Below are 19,905 nucleotides of genomic sequence, written 5' to 3' on the forward strand. Positions count from 1 at the left end.
AACCCACCGGCGAGCAGCGACGGGCAACACGGAGAGCCGGGAGGCTCCCAGGACTGCTGGTGGGCCCTGGTCCCTCGGGCAACGGCCCGCAATGCTCCGGCACACGTCCTAGCTGGTGCAAGGGCGTGCCACCTGACCTATACCTGGTCAGGAAGGTGATGGATTGCTTCGATTAGTTTCCTGCATGGCAAACACGTAAACATTAAATACGAGCCCCGATCGGCTCTTAGGTTACTCTGTGAATCGGCTCAAAGAGCCGATTGACCCATGATTCACGTTGGATTTACGATAACATGGGGATCCTGCTTAATCAAAACCAAGGTAAATCAATCTACGACAGTCTAGGGTTTTCACCGCATAACCGGAACATCCTACGCGTAGTTGAGCCTAGCGAGATACGTAAGATAATAGAAAACTAGTCCTAAAGAGGCCTAAAAACCAACATAACGTCGATTCCCGGAACAATCCCTCTAGGATCAGCAGACTATACCTTACGCACTACCGGATCGTTCAACCCGTTTGTAAGGCCTAACCATGCGGATATCAAACTAATCCTTGAAAAACAAGGAACGACTATAACAGATCAGATTTACTAAATAAAGACTAAGCAAGATGTTGCCCTTACACCCAAAATAGATGCAAAGGCAGCTAGATATTGAGGGGCAGCGTAGCTAAGCAAGAAGATCATGAAAGTATCGATGTCAGCCCCAAAACATCTATGATAAGGGTGTTGCTCGCCATCAACAAGGCTTCAGCACAAGCAACACCAAGCAACGAATAAACAGATACTGCCTAGATCGCAAGATGCGATCTAGGCAGACATGACGCTACCCGGAAGAAACCCTCGAAACAAGGGGTGGCGATGCGCCTAGATTGGTTTGTTGTGAACGTGATCGTCCTCCTTTCTCAATAACCCTAGGTACATATTTATAGTCCGTAGACTTTCTATCTTGGGAATAAACCCAGCTGTGTACGACTAAACTCTATTTCTTAATTCTAAGCCTAAAACGTAATCTACCATAATATACAGATACATGGGCAATCTAGCCCAAACTTTCGTACAAGGCCGATTCAGAGACACTTTATACGCATGTCCTCTAAGCCCATCTTCGATCACGGCCCATCTCCTGCTCTGGCTAAATTCCGGTGATAACACATGCCCCCCTGGTTTTGGCAATGATAATTTCAAAACCACTTTGTTTTTTCTTCGTAGGGTCACGTCGTGGCAGAGCAGAACGTCACAGTATCCTTTCAACATGATGCCTTGCCTTCTCAGCTTCTTTGCACGATTTGACAGTTTTGGCACCATGTCCTCGGAAATCGCCGCAACATTAAATCTCCACTATATCCCCTTTATTTAACCGCGTCGAGCAGTTCACTTCTTCATCCCCCTGCTCCGTACTAGCCATCGGAAAGCCCTCCTCTGCACCATGGACTCCTCCTCCTCCTCCTCTGCTTCATCGGCTCTCTCCTTCCAGTCCTCTTCCTCGAGCGAGCCGATGCTGGAGTACAACCAGATGGAGGCGTACAATAGGCGCGCTCCCGAGCATCGGGAAGAGAGGGACTGGGACTTCGACTTCGTGCCAGATGGCCCACCCCTGACCGTCGTCGGGTCAGATGATGATTTGTCCCTGACCGACGGGGAGGATGACCTCCGGTTCCTCGTCGACGGGGAACTGGAGGCGGAGAGTGAGGACGACCTCTTCTCCTGGGGTGACTTCACTTCCTCCGATGAAGAGGAGGAAGAGGAGGACGACACCTCCTCCGACGAGTATCCGCCGGCGAAGCGCTTCCGCGCCGGGTCGGATGACGACGACGACGACGACGAGGAGGAGGAAGAAGCCCCTGCCGAGGGCTACGGCAGCAGCGACGAGGAGCTCGCCGGCAGCAACGCCGACGGCGGCTACGATGGCGACGACGAGGGCAGCGACGGCCCTTAGATTAGGGACTACTAGCATAGGACTAGTAGTAGCAATCTGCTCTTCTTTTGTTCTTCCTTTCCTGAGCAATCGGCTCTTCTCTCGTAAAAAATCCCCTTTTAATCAATGAAGAAGGATTCCATGCTTGATTCTTCCGATTATCAAAATAAATCAATGCTCAAAGAGCCGATGGCAACACATCGGTCTTTTACCAAAAACGTCAGCAAGGCCAGCCCCCAAATTCAAATGGTGACCTGATGCTAGCTTGTGACAGTTATGCCTCTAGAGTCGATGGCTATGCATCGGCTTTTTAGTTCTAAAGTCGATGTCAGTGCATCGGCTGTACTTCGTATATTAAAATATATTTTTTTACTGGCCGATTTCATGTATCTGCCCCCATATTTTACTGTCCATCATCCCACATACTCGGGAAATATTTCTTGAGATGCTGACCATTGACAGCCACTGGGAACTTCACACCGCTCAGCTCCTCGAGCATGTATGCATTACCCTTTAAAACTTGGTCGACTCTGCACGGCCCGTGCCAATTTGGAGACCATTTACCATACATTTTATCCTTAGTCCCCAATGGCAACACAACTTCCCATACCAGATCACCGACGTGGAACTCCTTTGGCTTCACCTTCTTATTATATGCACGAGCTACCTTGGCTTTGTTCTCCTTAATTTTCTCAAGCGACCAAAGTCTAAGTTCCGTCAGATCCTCGATGCTATCACTCATCTGGGCTGCATATTCTTCGATTGTTAAGTCATTCTGAAACGTAACACGTCTCGACCCAGCTGTGATCTCCCAGGGCAACACGGCTTCTTGTCCATAGACCAGATGGTATGGCGAGGTTTTTATCGCTCCATGACATGACATGCGATAAGCCCACAAAGCGTCTGACAAAACCTCGTGCCAACGTCTAGGGTGCTCGTCGACTTTCCTCTTAATCAGCTTGATAAGGCTCGGTTGGACGCTTCAGCTTGCCCATTTGCTTGAGCATAGTATGGGGACGATCGGATCAACTTAATTCCCATGTCCTCGCAGAACTCTCTAAACTCGCGAGAAACGAAAACCGAACCTCCATCGGTCGTGATAGTCTGGGGAATCCCGAATCTGTGAATGACATGTTCTTTCACAAAATTGATAACATCGGCCGATGTTACTGACTTCATAGGGACAGCCTCCACCCATTTAGTAATATAATCTGTGATGGCCAAAATCCACACATGGCCTTTGTTCGATGGAGGATTGATTGCCGATCATATCCATACCCCAACCTCGGAATGGCCAAGGCTTGATGATGGGGTTCATTGCTGATGCAGGTGCCATCTGAATCTTCCCAAACCTCTGACATGCTTGACACCCTTTATAATAATTAAAACAGTCCTCAAGCATGGTGGGCCAATAAAACCCCGATCGCCTGATCAACCATTTCATCTTATGAGCCGATTGATGAGTTCCACAGGCGCCTTTGTGTACCTCGTGTAAGAGCCGATTCGACTCGGCTGGTCCCAGACATCTGAGAAGTAACCCTTCCAAGGTCCTCGTAGAACATGTCATCTCCAATAAGGACATACTTCATGGCCTTGTACCTTATCCGTTTAGGTGCCCCCGAGCCGAATCTTTCAAGTAATTGAAGATATCGGCTCTCCAGTCATCTGGTTCCATGAACTGTACCTGGACATCGGCTCCATATGCTACGTCCTTGTAGCCTGACGCCATCTGTGCGAGATTGTTCGCCTCGGTATTTTGTGACCTCGGGATCCAATTGAAGTTTATGTACCTAAATTGTGCCATCAACTCACGGCATTGCATCCACAATGGGAAGAGCGACTCGCTCTCGCATTTGTATTCGTCCGTGAGCTGGGAAATCACCAACTTTGAGTCTCCAAAAAGTTCCACTCGCTTCGCCCCGACTTCGATAAGCAACTCCATTCCTTTGCGTATTGCTTCATACTCAGCGACATTGTTGGTGCAAGGGGTAGACAGCCTGATGGAGAAGGAATATGTTGCCCCCCGAGGCGACACGAGTAGAATGCCGATGCCGCAACCATCATCACAAGCCGATCCATCAAAAAACATGGCCCATGCACGTACAGACAATGCTGCTATATCAGTGTTGATTCGTTCAGCAATAAGATCGGCCAACGCCTGTCCTTTGACTGCTTTCGCAGGCTGATACCGGAGATCAAATTCCGATAAAGCAAACATCCACTTACCGAGTCAGCCTTTCAACACAGGAGCCGACAACATGTGTTTGACAACATCTGATTTGCATATGATGACAATTTCCGCGGTTAGCAGGATGTGATGAAGCTTGGTGCAGGTAAAGAATAGGCAGAGGCACAACTTCTCGATCTCAGGGTACCTAGTTTCTGCATCCAACATCCTTCTGCTGAGGTAGAAAGCGACCCTCTCCAGACCATCATAGACTTGCACCACCACTGAGGCGATGGAAGTGTCAACTACTGACTGGTATATATAGAATGGTCTGTCGTGCTGGGGCGGAACCAACACGGGTGGCTTCGTTAGATATTCTTTGATCTCGTCGAATGCTCGCTGTTGCTCTGCCCCCAGCGAAACTCCTCATCGGGTTTAATTTTCACCAATCCCATGAACGGCTCGATTCGTCCTGACAGGTTAGAGATGAACCTTCTGACGAAGTTGATTTTGCCGATGAGACACTGGAGTTCCTTCTTCGTGGTAGGTGGCTTCATCGTTCGTACTGCCTCCTGAATTTTCAGGCCGATCTCAATTCCGCGTTCATGAACCAAGAAACCCAAGAATTGACCGGCCGTCACACCAAAAGCACATTTCTTTGGATTCATTCTTAGTCCGAATTTTCTAGTTCGATCCAGGATGCGTCGCAAATCCTCCAAGTGTCCTTCCACTGAGACAGACTTGACCACCACGTCATCAATGTAAATCTCCACCAACTTGCCGATCAGGTCATGAAAGATGTAATTCATGGCTCGTTGGTACGTTGCGCCGGCATTTTTCAGTCCAAATGTCATGACTACATATTCAAACAAGCCCACCGAACCTGGTACTCTGAATGCGGTCTTGTGTATATCTTCTGGAGCCATAAAAATTTGGTTATAACCGGCATTGCCATCCATGAAGCTTAAAACCTTATGACCAGCAGCTGCATTGATCAATGTCTCTGCTACCGGCATTGGGTACTCATCCTTTGGAGTGGCTCTGTTGAGATCCCGAAAATCTATGGCGACGCGCCATCGGCCGTCCTTTTTCTCTACAGGTACGATACTAGAAATCCACTCAGCATACCTGCATGGCTCGATGAACCCGGCGCTCAACATTTTCTCGATCTCTTTCTTGACTTCTTCTAAAATTTCGGCCTTCATCTGTCGTGCTCGCTCGCCGGAACGGTCGAAATCCTTTCTTAAGAGGGAGCCGATGCTCAATGATGCTCCTGTCTAACCCGGGCATCTCTCGTGTAATCCCGTGCAAAACAATCCGGGTATTCTTTTAATAAAGCTATCATCAGGCTCCTCAGATGCGGATCTAACTTTTTGCTGATAAATGTTGGTCGTGGTTTATCCCCAGGACCAATGTCAATCTCTTCTAGCTCATCAGCCGATGTAAACCCATATCCTAGCTTCCCGTCGCCCGCTAGATCAATGCTGAACACAGGCAGAACGTATGGTGAGGATAATTTTGGCCGATTGCTGGAATCGGCCTCCTTTTTGATTGTATTGCTCAATGAAGGTTTACAACTTATTTGTGCTCCCCTACAGGAGGGAGTCTCCCTGCTACGACTACGTGACATGCTTGAGGTGAGATCATCGCTTTCTATTTTTTGGGGCCGATCGCAGGGATCGGCCTTGCCACGTACGTCGATGGATGTTGCTCTTGTTACTCTGTCAGACCGGTGGATAAGACCAGCCTCACCCCGTTTTTTGTAACTTCGATGCGATCACAGCCGTCCAAATTGACTCTAGAGAGCGGCTCTTGGTCTTCCGAGTCCCAAATATTCATGCCGGCTATTGAGACCTCGATCGAGTCATCTGCATGCACGACTTCCACTTCATCTCCATCCCATTGTATCAGGCACTGGTGCATTGTAGATGGAATGCAGCAGTTGGCGTGAATCCAATCCCTCCCTAGCAGGACAGCGTAGGTGCTTTTGCTGTCGATGATGAAGAATGATGTAGGGATGGTTTTTCGGCCTACGGTTAGCTCCACGTTCAGAACGCCTTGCGTCTCTGATGCTTGGCCGTTGAAGTCGTTTAGTGTGACGTTGGTTTTGATCAGATCCGTGTTAGAGCGTCCCAAACGCCGTAGCATGGAATATGGCATTATATTGACTGCCGCTACCGTGTCAACCAACATCTTGCCGACAGGCTGCCCATTGATATAACCTTTTAGGTACAGGGCCTTCATATGTTTGTAGCCCTTCTCTCTTGGCTTTTCAAAGATAACTGGCCGTGGACCGTAGTCAAACTGTGCTATCAGCACTTCTTCGGTTCCTGGAGCACGAAACTCCGATGGAAGTATGAACACCATATTCGTGCCAGCCGATGTACTCGCATCGGCTTTTACTTGCTTGGGGCGCCATTCTTTCTTCTGTGGACGACTCTCCTCGTCCAAAGTTTGCTGAATTTTCACGGCCAGATCGGGCCGCGCTTTCCTCAACGTGTGCAGGTATTGCGCCTCGGCTTGCTCCAAGCTACGTAGCCGCTGAACCCTACGCTTTTAGAGTGGCTGAGTCCATCAGGGCACCACCTTGGCTGGTGGTACTTATCCTCTTCTTCATCTTCTGACTCCTCAAAGTCTTATTCTTGAGATGACTCAGCTCGTATGTTCTGAGATGGGAGAGGGCCTAGACGCTTAAAAACTGAAACTTCTCCTGCGTCCCTCTTCCGCTGTCTACACTCCGGGCAGTTGTCGATTGTAGGCAATCGGCTCATTCCTGAATCCCAGCAGTGCTTGAAGAAAGGGCAGTCCCAGTGTCTATCCATGTCCTCCTGCTCTCTTGATCTCCCCTTAGCGCGGTGCTCATATCCTTCGTCGTTTCTATCATACCGACGATACCTTCCATTGTCTACGTCAGACCGACGATATCTTTCGTCTTCTCCGTTGTACCGCCGACATCGGTCATACTGACGCTCATACTTGTTAAGGAGATGCGCGGAGAGTGGTCGTTGATATCGCACGCTTCTCACTTGTTCTTCGGTGAGGTACCGTCTGTTGTCATATCGGGGCCGGTCGCGTGGGCCGGCCTCCTCCTTTTCCTTACCACGGGAGTGACTGCTTTCTTCTTTATCCTTGCCAGGGTGGTATACAGGCCCTGCCATGTTAACATCGAACGAGAAATCTAGCCGACGCCTCGCGGAATGATTGAGTTCCACCATGTTGACGCCAGGAAACGGATGTGTGTCCACTTTCATGGCAAACCGGCCAAAGATCAATCGGCCTTGTTCTATCGCCGTTTGGATCTGCCGACGAAACTCTTTGCGCTCATTGGTGGTATGGGTGAACGAGTGATGCCACTTGCAGTACGGTCTCCCGTTCATTTCTTGCGCCGTAGGGATTTTATGGCCTTCGGGTAACTTCGACTGTTTTTCCTTAAGCAATAAATCAAATATCTGCTCAGCTTTGCTCACATCAAAGTCAAACCCTTTTGCAGGCCCTTGTGGTTTCACCCATTTGCAGGACACGGGAGCTGCCCCCCGAGCCCATTCAGCCACGGCTACTTCCGTGTCTTCTCGCGAATCCTCGCATTCTTCCGTCTCGACCAGGCCTACCGGACGCTTAAACTTGTCCCGGTACAATTCAGGGTGGCGCTGCTCATACGATGTTAATTTCTCGGACCATGTGCGACGCTGAACTGTACTCTACTTGGAAAGCCAGATCCTTGATCGGCGTTGCGAGGCCTAATGCTGCCAGATCGACTGCTTCTTTCTCAGTTAAACGAACCGAATAACATCGGTTCCTGATAGTCCTGAAACGTTGAATGTATTCCGACACCGTTTCTCCCCGCTTCTGCCGCACCTGCGTTAGATCGGCAATGCCAGCCTCGGCAGCTTCTGAGTGATATTGAACGTGAAACTGTTCTTCCAGTTGCTTCCACGTCCGGACTGAGTTTGGTGGCAACGAGGTGTACCACCCAAAGGCTGATCCCGTGAGAGATTGTGCAAAAAACCTTACACGTAACGGGTCCGATGCCGAAATCATGCCCAACCGTGCCAAATATCGGCTCACGTGCTCAATTGAGCTAGACCCTTCGCTCCATTGAATTTTGAGAATTCAGGGAGCCGATACTTGGGTGGCAGCGGGATCAAATCATACTCGTCGGGGTACGGCTTGGAATAGCCGATTGTTTTCCTCTTCGGCAGGATGCCGAACTGGTCTCTCAAGATGGTACTGATTTGTTCCATGGTATGAGCTGCAGGGACCGAGCTTTCATGACTCGTTCCGGTGGCATATTTAGCTAGCCATGCCTGTTTATCGGCGTCTGCTCCAGAAATCCCTGCTGGTGAAATATGGTTCGTGCGCGCCAAGGTATTGCAGTCCGGCACGTATGTGCACACATATCCATGTGGGATCTCTTTAGGCGGCTCATACAGGAATTGGCAATCGCCAGGATCGCCTCCAACCTTGTAGACGACGTACGCCGGTGAACCCTGTAGCTCTGGAGCTGCAAGCGCGAATGGCAGCGGCGGTCCGGTCCGGAACGGTATTTCTCCCCGGTGAGTCCCTAGGGTAGGTCCCGACGGAGAGTACCGATGCTTCATGATTTCCCGAACCACGCGAACCGCAACGCGCTCAAAAGCGTTCACCGGGCTCTCGGAATGACGGTGTAGGGAATGAGCCACCATGTAATTAATTTCCCGGCGTAGAGCTCTGGTGCGTTCCTCTGAAGAGGTAGACAGGTCTACCTCATCAAGAGCGCCTTCGGGTGAGAACCCTTTCCACCTAATGCCATGTGAACGGGTCTTCGCGAAGGAGCCGATGAGATCGGCTTCTAAGAGGGCTTTGATCTCATCATATTTCTTCTTGTGCTCCTCAGGTAGATCTGCGTACGTGACTGGTTCGTCTGCCACCTCATCTGCAGATTTTGACATAGTTGCGGCGGATGTCGACGTAGTTGTTGTTGTAGAGTGTCCCACCGGGCGTGCCAGAATGTGTTGCCTACCAAAACCCACCGGCGAGCAGCGATGGGCAACACGGAGAGCCGGGAGGCTCCCGAGACTGCCGGTGGGCCCCGGTCCCTCGGGCAACGGCCCGCAATGCTCCGGCACACGTCCTAGCCGGTGCAAGGGCGTGCCACCCGACCTATACCCGGTCGGGAAGGTGATGGATTGCTTCGATTAGTTTCCTGCATGGCAAACACGTAAACATTAAATACGAGCCCCGATCGGCTCTTAGGTTACTACGTGAATCGGCTCAAAGAGCCGATTGACCCATGATTCACGTTGGATTTACGATAACATGGGGATCCTGCTTAATCAAAACCAAGGTAAATCAATCTACGACTGTCTAGGGTTTTCACCGCATAACCGGAACATCCTACGCGTAGTTGAGCCTAGCAGATACGTAAGATAATAGAAAACTAGTCCTAAAGAGGCCTAAAAACCAACATAACGTCGATTCCCGGAACAATCCCTCTAGGATCAGCAGACTATACCTTACGCACTACCGGGTCGTTCAACCCGTTTGTAAGGCCTAACCATGCGGATATCAAACTAATCCTTGAAGAACAAGGAACGACTATAACAGATCAGATTTACTAAATAAAGACTAAGCAAGATGCTGCCCTTACACCCAAAATAGATGCAAAGGCAGCTAGATATTGAGGGGCAGCGTAGCTAAGCAAGCAGATCATGAAAGTATCGACGTCAGCCCCAAAACATCTATGATAAGGGTGTTGCTCGCTATCAACAAGGCTTCAGCACGAGCAACACCAAGCAACAAATAAACAGATACTGCCTAGATCGCAAGATGCGATCTAGGCAGCATGACGCTTACCCGGAAGAAACCCTCGAAACAAGGGGTGACGATGCGCCTAGATTGGTTTGTTGTGAACGTGATCGTCCTCCTTTCTCAATAACCCTAGGTACATATTTATAGTCCGTAGACTTTCTATCTTGGGAATAAACCCAGCTGTGTACGACTAAACTCTATCTCTTAATTATAAGCCTAAAACGTAATCTACCATAATATACAGATACATGGGCAATCTAGCATCAATGGATTCGATGATTTTCCTCTTTTCAAACCAGTATGCTTCATCGGTTTCCAACAGTTTGTTCAAGTACAAGAATTGGCTCAAGTGGCCTGTATGACACACTTATGTTTTTGGATCAAGCTGTCTATACGAGTTGCTACATCTGTGATCAATATGAAGTGTGAAAGAATGAATTATATAGCCCACGGCCAAACCAAGAGCATTACTTTACAAAAAGAGAGGGAAGGGGAAGAAAAAAAAAAGTGGCCAGGTTAGCACCACGCCAGACCAAGAAAGCTTAATGGCCTATTTGGAACGCAGGAATCTCACAGGAAACTGTGAAACTCCCGTAGGAACAGAGTGTGGCAAACCGTTGTTCCAAACTGGGCCACGTATTGAGCTACAATCAGGAAGCAACGCCTAAAAATCTGCGAGAGGCAGGGAGTTGGAATGCCATAAGCCTATGGCAACTTCACGTTGGCCAACTCGTCCAGAGACGATTTCACAGTTTCTTCCGCTGCGAAGTCCTGTAAAATTCGAGCAGACCGGTCAGTGAACCTTGCATAAAACGTGTAGCATGTGCGACAATACACAGGTATACAGAAAGAAACAATATTATGTGCTTGGTTCAGGGATGAAATGGCATGAATGAAAGAAATGTTATAGCAGTATAGCATGGTTGAGTACCTGCAGGCGCTGCATCAAGTACATCAAGAACAAATGCACAAACACCTGGTACATTTATACACAGGTTTGGTTAGAGGTCGAACTTAACAAGATTTAAAATATAAAAAAATAGGATAAAAAATTATGTAGTTCTTGCCAGATAAAACAGAAGGCTGACTCGGGCAACAGGATGCCGCCACAGAAATCTAGTCGCCCTCACAGCTCCTGAATCTAAAAACTTCGCAGCCTTTTGCAACTAGAACACCGAAAATGCCAAGAAAGTAAGACAAATATTAGTCTTCTCTCACTATTTATCAGGGCAGGCACGTCATATTTCCATTGGACACATATACCTGATGGTTTGCTGTTGCCATGTGTCGATGATGTAGAGGAAGAGGCCTGAAATATACAAAGCTATTTGTCTAAAACTGTACTAGAACTTGCAAATAGAGGAACAGAGCCAAAACTTTGGAAATCTCAAGTGCAATTTGCAACACAAGCCTAGCATCCAAAAACTATGACATGCTTATAAACAAAATTTCCTTGCATGTTCAATAAGAAAAAAGAAAAAAAGGTCAACATACTCTAGCACATTGATATCAGTATCTTCTTCCCATGATGACGCTGATCTGCGAGAAACCCTACTCCTTTCTGCTTCTACCTATCAAATGGAACACATTGATAACAGAATGGCAGTAAGATAAGAATATTCCACAGGAGAATGATCATAGCTGAACTAATATAGGAGGAAGAGAAACTAGGAACCTGCACTTCATGAAATTGCTTCAACGATTTCTCTAGTTGGAACTCTAATGCACCTTTTTCACTGGCCATGGATTCTAATTGTGTTTGCTTATGGTACTGGAAGAAAGTATGCATACGAAACAAATTAGCTCTCGTTAACCAATATGCAATGATACAAAAGAAAATTGGTTATGCTTCATCACATACCAGTAAATCAGTAAGCTCACGGTATCTCTTCTCAAGCTCAACATGCTCCTAAGAACAAGAATAAACGTAACCTGTAAGTATGATCTGGTAACAAGGTGGGTGTAGTATATATCACTCAGTTTTAACAAAAAAAAAAGTGATCTGGATAGGATTAAGAACCTGTCTAGAATAATGCTCTGCGTCTCTTCTCATTCCAGCCATTTCAACTCTCATCTTCTGCAACTCAGCCTACATCATAAAATTAAAGATGTTGAGGAAATAATGGTGTGAAACAAAGCATTTTGATTTCTATAATGTAAACAACTCGATTTGAAATATTGATAATTATGCGATACCTGATCATCATAGTACCATTTTTACTATCTAAAGTCCCTAGTTATTACTTGACAATTAATTCTTTGATATCTTGCGAGTTAAATGGTACCTCCAAGGAAGATATCTTGCTTTCTGCCTCTCTTTGGCTTTGGCGTGCTTTCTCAACTTCCTCCTGCCATGCCTGTATCTGCTTTCCAAAAGCATAGCAGCAAGAGAAACAAAATAAAAAATTATTACATTTCAGGATAACGCAAAGTACGCTAAGTTTCTATCATTTCCAAGGCGAAAGTAAATGCAGATAGACATGGAGTACACTAAAGTACAACTCAATATTAATCCCAGAAAGAACTGGCATGATTTGGTTTATCCTGAAGAACCCCCACTTATAATTTGCCACCATTTGGAATCAATTCAGCACCTGTTTTTTATAATGTGGCCAGTGTTGTCTGGGCATTCTTGGATCCTGTCAAGGGACAGGGACTAGCTCCAGACCCATCTGGCAGTTCTTTGTCCAGTTGTGTACTTTTTTGCCCGATGGAGAACAATTTCATCCGGTTAGATTAGCCTTCTTATGTTGGGCTATTTGAATAGTGCAGAAACCATGCTTCCTTTGATTAAAAAAAACATTTTCCCATGTTGACAGTATTCTCTACATCTAGCATGTTCATAGATTTACTGAAGGCTATTTGTGATCCTTGCCTTCAAGAACCGCCTGTTGGGGCTCCGTTGTGCACTACCTCCCTACACCTGGTGATAGATATGGAGGTCATCATGTTGCAAGATTTTGACATGTAGATTGGGACTCAGATCGTGATCACACTGCGGGTTTCCTGATAGGTGTCGCACCGTTTTCCCTCTCTTTGCTGTCAACTGTTATTAAAGTAATGGAAAATGGGATGGTCCTGTTTAGAAAAATAAAATAACCTGAAGAACTTGATTAGCTTCTTCAGAAGGCTTTTTCTGAGCACGGCGACTACGGGCTTCCATCTCCTGTAGTTCTTGGTGGAGCGATGCACATTCAACCTGAGACAACCAGGGTATCAATAGTGAATAGCAGAAACTAAGACGTTAAGATATGGCACATGGCGCGGAAAGGGATTTACCTCAAGCACAGCTACTTTGTGCTCAAATTCCATTGCTCTTGATGAGCTTTGGTCAGCAGCTCTCTACATGCCAACAGAAAAGTCAAAGTCAAACTAAATTGCTAGTGTTTATTTAGGGACAGAATAAAGGGAAATCTACTTTGGCTCATAGGTGTAGATGCACTCACTATTCAAAATCATATTTCAAAATGTTTAAAAATTCTGAAAAAAATATCAAACTGAAAGAAAAAGGATATGATTTGAACTATTTAAATTTTAAACATGAGAGCTCATTAAATGGATGGAAACATATTATATATCACAATATTGAATTAAGTACAGCCCCTGAGACATAAAGTTACCTAATTTCCTAACCGGATTACTGTTTCTTATAGTGCACATGCTGGCCTTGTGTTACGGACAAACCTCTACAATCTAAATAGGTATGTTTCCACCTAGTCACAGTGCTAGAACTCTAAATGTTTAATTAACTCGTGTTGGGAGTTGAGTGTGAAACTTGTTATGAGAATAACATCACATGCTGTCCTTGTGTCACGGACCAACCTCTACAATCTAAATAGGTATGTTTCCACCTAGTCAAAGTGCTAGAATTATAAATGTTTAATTTGGGAGTTAGTGTGAAACTTGTTATAAGGACAACATCTATTAAAATTTCCAAATGTATCCTCCGAAGAGCAAACCAAAATAGGCCGATAAACAGATGAACACGACTAACAGGATAGCGTATCTGCGCCGTATGCCAAAACATTTGATCTTACAGGAGTAAACATAACAAGTCATTCGTTCTTCTGACTGTAGTACACGTTTCACATTTGGGAGTTGTAGTTGCTGGAAAACAGAAGGGCCAGGCTGTGATAAATGGCCCTTGCACTGTGTATGATATTGCAAGAGAGGTCAATGTGAAACATGTACTGAGCACCAACACACAGTTTCCTGGCAGCGTTCAAGAAAATTGGCAGATAACTTTGGCATACTGCAATACGCTCTTCTTTGGCATACTCGCATAATAGACCATGCTGATGCTTGATATTTATACCTTTGTAAAATTACCTGGATTCTAGCAAGAGCATTTGATGCCTCAACCGCCCGATGCTCCAATTCCACTTCTCTGTCAACGGCTGCCTGCGATGTAATAGAAAATATTAAAATTTCACAACACAAGAAACTATGACAAAGACAAAGCAATAAAAGGTATGTACTTTAACAAATTACCATCTTTGTAGCATTATGTGCAATACGCTCCTCTTCAGCCCTCCGCTCTACAGTAGAAAGTTCCTCTCGTAAAGCCTAAAATGTAAATGGTACATATGGAGGTTAGATAACTACATGAACACATGAGGCCTATGCTACCCCAGAAAGCCTATTTTATTAACCTGGATGATCCTGGTTTCAGTAAGCTCACGGTTTCTCTTAAGGCCATCCATATCTTCCTAGAATCAGCAGACAAGAAAATCAAGTTATTACCTATCTGATGGCATCAAAGAATCAATTGTGTTACAGAAGCTAAAAAAACATAATAAAAAGTGCTAACAGTCAGCCATACAGTCATACTGTTCAAGATCTATATCCAAAAGAGAACAAATTAAACACACAGGTACTATTCCCTTAGACCAAGTACTAGACTTCCATTGATATTCAAGTCTGGCAAAAATCCAGTTCAAGAGAGCACATGTGTTATGGTGCTGCTAGAGGGATGGCGCGAGAGGGCCGGCCGGGGGCCTTGCCCACGGCCGGTGGCAAGAGGGAAGGGATTTCCTTCTTAATTCTTGCTTGATTAGATTGATACATCTCCTCTCCTTATATAGAGAGGTTTACTTACCCCTAAGCAAGCTACCCTTATCTCTAATTAACCCTAATACTAATGGGCTATAGCGCCAGCCCAAGCCCATTACGTACTCTAACACTACACCCCACCTGGACACGCAGCTCGTCCTCGAGCTGCGAGCTGCAACCTAAACAAACCATGACTCGACGCAACACAAACCTAACACCTAAAAACGAGCCTTTTACATCTCGGCTTGTTTTATTACTCTCAACCTGAAATGGACTGGGACGCTTTATTGTTGACCCCTGAACATAAAGTGGACACCATCCGCCCGTCGGACGTGCAGTACAGCCACCTGGATCCCATGGAAACCAGCGGGGCAAAAGGAGCCCGTGCGGCGGCCGGCGGCGGAATGCAGTGGTGCTACACGGTGCGCTCCTGTCGGTGACACCATGCCTTCTCCCCGCCGGATGACTATCGATGGCGCAGACTTTGAGGTTGCTGCCCGCGGGAAAAACAGCATGTCCGCCGCCCGTGGGGGAAACCGCACGCCCAAGATCCCCGACGAAGCGGACGAGATCGAGGTCCGTTGCGCAACGAAGCGCAACTTGGAGGAGCTGCAGTTGCAGATCACGCATCTCCCGCACATGCCGACGCACTAGGAGGCCGCGCGCAGCAGCCTGCAGCCTCACCGCCGCCGACACGTGGCGGATAGCGATCCAAGCCGGAAGCGGTGACGGCGACGGATGGAAACGGACCTGGTGGAAGGGCATCCCGGGCGGTGTCGGTGTAGAGCCCGGGGCCAAGGTCGCTCCCACACCGCCGAAAGGCAGGGACGGCGTCGGTGGCGGCAGCAGCCGCTGCTGCGGTGTTGGTGGCGACGGCAGCTGCTGCTGCTGTTGCAGCTGCCCACCGAACAGCAGGGACAGCGTCGGTGAGGACAGCAGCTGCAACGGCGTTGGTGGCAGCGGCAGCTGCTGCTGTTGCTGCAGCGTCCCGGCGGGGAAGAAGGCGGCCGGGTCCGCGACGGGGCCCGCGAGGGGCTGGGACGGCCACGGGAACAAGGGCGGCGGCAGCGCCGGCTGCTGCAGCGAGGCCACGGCCGCGACGGGGCCCGCGAGGGGCTGGGACGGCCACGGTAACCAGGGCGGAGTGGTGGCGGCGACCGCGGTGGAGATCGCCAGATGCGGCGGCTGCCACGGCAGGAGCATCGGCCCGGTGGTGGCGGCTGGTGGCGCGGCCGGCGGCGGCCCGTAGGGGCCGGCCAAGTAGAGGTGGATCTCCTGGACCGCGGTGGCGAGATCGCGGAGGGCTGCGGTGATCTCCGCTGGGAGAGAACGGCGGGGACGTCGGAGTGCGGCGGCAGCGGGTGGGAAGAACTCGGTGGAGGGCTGGACATGATCGAACCCGGGAAAGCTGATACCAAGTGTTATGGTGCTGCTAGAGGGATGGCGCGAGAGGGCCGGCCGGGGGCCTTGCCCACGGCCGGTGGCAAGAGGGAAGGGATTTCCTTCTTAATTCTTGCTTGATTAGATTGATACATCTCCTCTCCTTATATAGAGAGGTTTACTTACCCCTAAGCAAGCTACCCTTATCTCTAATTAACCCTAATACTAATGGGCTATAGCGCCAGCCCAAGCCCATTACGTACTCTAACAACATGAAACTCCAGGTTCATAACTGCTCGTTTCCGAATACACACAGCTCGAGCTCATAATTTGAGGAGGTAAAACTTGAAGACCATTAATTACAACTATGGACTCACAATACTAGAGATTGTAAGAGTCTCTCCATATGTCGAAAAACAGTCAGGTGCAGACATGCATATAAACTGAAGATGATCAACTCTCACTCCCGGAACCAGAATAAACTAGGAGCCGGATTTTCAACAACACCACTAAGTTTTTATTCTAAGATGCACAGATAGAATTTTTTTAAGAGCTGCAAGAATTGATATTAACAAAGTAAGAGAATCCAAAAATGGCATGAACATCTTAGAGCTCTTGGGATGCATGCAAAAAATCGACAAGTCACCTACTCCAACTCCAAAATATGGCTACTTGAGACTATCTGCATACAGCTACAAAGAAACAGCACATGCACCTGTACAATATTTCAAATGGAAGGAAAAGACACATATTACAATGCAATATAATTAGATGATGACAAAAACAAACAAAAACATGTGGGTAGCAAATCCCTGAAAGAATGACCACTGCGTTAGCATATTTCAAACAACTATAATGATTGAGGACAGCACTGAAGTGCCCATGGAGTTCATACAAGCATACTAAAGAAACTATACAGGATACTTGGCACAATGTACGGCTTCTTTTGGTAATGCTAGTGTTATAGAAAGATATAAACAACTTAAGAGAATATGAAAGATGAAACCTGTAAAGATGCAAGCATTTCTTCTGAAGCTGCTGCTTTTTTCTTCCAAGAGTCCAATGATTTTGCTAGAGACTCAATCTCAGTGTTTTTTGCAGTCAAAGCATCAACCATGTTAGATTCAACTCGCGAACCTTGTACTCTGGACACTGATAGTTCTTGCTGTAGTTGCTTTATATGAGCTTCATGTGAGCTGCATTTCTCCCTCTGTTATGTGTTATATAGCATCAATATCTACTTCAGAAAACCATTCTACAATGTAAAGGTTTAAGGTAAGCGGGAAAAAACGCAATGAAAAGAATTTTGGTAAGATAATCTGACCTCCTGGACAAGAAGTTCCTCTAGCTGTGCATTCTCAGATTTATATTCTTGGAGACGGGATGAAAGTCCAGCGCAGACCTGTTTAATAACTAAAAGGTAAATAAATGGCTGAACATATGGACCTAATCACAACAAAATGTAACGTGGCAGGTTACTAAGCTCGTAGTAATCCTTACCCGAGCTAATCTAGCTTCTTTTGATTGGCCAGATTTTGCGGCGCTCTTTAGTAATCCCTGAGCCTGCCAAAGACCAACAAGACAATATGTAAGCAGGGAACACATTCAGCATATCTTGGTCATTATGAGTGCAATTTGCTACAGCTTACCTCCTCAAGTTGATCTTGCTCTTTCAGAGGAACTGAATCAGATTTATGTTCCTGTTGATTTTCCGTGGTCTCTGGTGAATCTACCAAATCATCTTTCTTCGTATCTTGGGATTTGCCAGAACCTTGTGTATCAGGTAACTCAGAGATATTTCTCTCCTGGATAATAGCCACAGCCGTGTCTTTATCCTCCAAACTGACTGCTAGACCAATCTCAGTAGACTGGTTACTGCTGCTCGGCTCATTTTTTTCATCTGAAACTGAAGGAACAGAGCTTTCAGAAGCACTCTCCAGACGTCCAGAATCTGTAACACCATCCGTAACAGAACCTGTATCCTCAGGTTTTGTCTCCACTGACTGGACTTCAACAGCCTTATTAACAACATTCACCCCTCTATCATTTTTAAGGTCAACAGAAGCGTTCTCTCCTTTGTCTGCTGCACCCTCTTCGTTCGCTCCCTTAACATCAACTGAAGTGACTTCAGGTTCACTGGCAGTAGCAGTAGCAGTAGCATCAACATTTGATGAATCCGCGCGCGCCGAAGGTTTGATCTTCTCAATCTTGATCCTCTCCCGTGGCGGTTGCCTGTTCTTCCTTTCCTTCTGGGCCCCTGCCTTGTTGCCGGCATCCCCAGTAGCGAGCTTCAGTGGACCCTGCAATTCAAATTTACAGCAAAGTTTGAACATCGGGTATCAGGCACGCACGCAGTCTACAAAGGCATGAAATGTGCTCAGGGAAGCCAAAAGTTGCAACCTTCTCCCTCGGCTTTCCCCTCTTCCCTTGCCCTTCTTGGCCACTCGATCCTTCACCAAGCAAACATTACGGATTACTAATTAGCCCATTCTCTGAACAGCAAAATGTGCATCGAGAGTAAACTCGGAGTCAGAGCCATATTTACCTGAAGGCTGAGAGCCAGGCTGCTCATCGGACAGCTCAGTAGCCACGCTTTTCGCCCTCCGGTCGACGACTTCGAGCAAGTCTGTTAGAAATAGCAGGCAACTCTTAGCAGCATTACACTACCAGCAACACATAGCGTATTCAAGTAGGCAATGAGTTGGTTCCGATTGGGTGCAACTGGCCCGCGACACCAGAAGCGGCCCGAACGAACAAAGCACTGCATCAAGACTAGCTCGCCAGATTTTGCAACTGGCGTCATAGTCTAGCAGAGTAACCGGCGCGGATACAGTAGGAGAGTAGCAGGGAGAAACCCCAGATCTTAGCCGGGAGGAGGGGTGGATCTTGGCGGCAAATCGGAAGGAAGGGTGGGGAAGGGAGAGGGAGAGGGAGGTCTGGCGGGTACCTTCGGCGACCTTGAGCCAGGAGGCCATGGCGGGAGCCGTGTGATCACCGCCCCGGCGAGAGGAGGGTGGCTGGTTGGCTGGCGACGGCGAGCTGGACAGATGAACTGACTGATGAGATTTCCGGCCGCGGCAGTGGGGTTCTCTCGCGGTCGCGGGAGGGTTGGTGCTGGCGGGGATCCGACCGACCGGTTGGTTTGCTTGGTGAGATCAAGGCGTGGAATTTCAACGATGGTAAACCTTGTCTGTTACTCCTTCCAACAAGCCCGTCTAGCTCAGTTGGTAGAGCGCAAGGCTCTTAACCTTGTGGTCGTGGGTTCGAGCCCCACGGTGGGCGAATGCGTTTTTAGTGTTCACTGTCCATCTTTTATAGTACTTATTCCGTCCCAAAATATTTTCACATGAACTAGATGCAGGCTAAGAAATAAGTGACAAATAAAAAGGAAGTGATGGCTAAGAAATATTTTCACATGCGTATTGATCTTTTAGAAATCTCAATTTCAGTGTGGGTGAATGGATTTTTCTTTTTTCCATTTGGACATCCTTGGGAGTATGGTGAAACTTGGATGATGTTGTACTTACTCCCTCGGTTCACTATGGATCTTTTATACTCCTTCCGTCGCAAAGTATTTTCACATGGACTAGATATACAGAT

At 47.5% G+C, this 19,905-nt stretch overlaps 1 protein-coding gene and 1 non-coding gene across 2 annotated transcripts; one reads left to right on the forward strand and one right to left on the reverse strand.

The window, feature by feature from the left end:
- Positions 1-10,181: 10,181 nt before the first annotated feature.
- On the reverse strand, positions 10,182-19,403 carry LOC124661768 (golgin-84-like). The gene is made up of 21 exons (XM_047199645.1): positions 19,253-19,403; positions 18,851-18,931; positions 18,706-18,755; positions 17,955-18,605; positions 17,806-17,868; positions 17,630-17,707; positions 17,312-17,515; positions 14,526-14,582; positions 14,365-14,439; positions 14,203-14,274; positions 13,153-13,215; positions 12,974-13,072; positions 12,159-12,236; positions 11,894-11,962; positions 11,735-11,782; positions 11,549-11,644; positions 11,368-11,444; positions 11,137-11,182; positions 10,941-11,039; positions 10,805-10,849; positions 10,182-10,644 (listed from the first exon to the last, which is right to left on the reverse strand). The coding sequence occupies exons 1-21, from the start codon at positions 19,278-19,280 to the stop codon at positions 10,579-10,581; spliced, it is 2,145 nt and encodes a 714-aa protein (XP_047055601.1). The 5' UTR covers positions 19,281-19,403; the 3' UTR covers positions 10,182-10,578.
- Positions 19,404-19,514: 111 nt separating this feature from the next.
- TRNAK-CUU lies at positions 19,515-19,587 on the forward strand. Its single transcript has one exon. It is a non-coding gene; the product is annotated as a tRNA-Lys (tRNA).
- The last annotated feature ends 318 nt before the right edge of the window (positions 19,588-19,905 follow it).

The sequence above is a fragment of the Lolium rigidum genome, chromosome 6 (genome assembly GCF_022539505.1).
Source record: "Lolium rigidum isolate FL_2022 chromosome 6, APGP_CSIRO_Lrig_0.1, whole genome shotgun sequence".
Lineage (NCBI taxonomy): Eukaryota > Viridiplantae > Streptophyta > Magnoliopsida > Poales > Poaceae > Lolium > Lolium rigidum.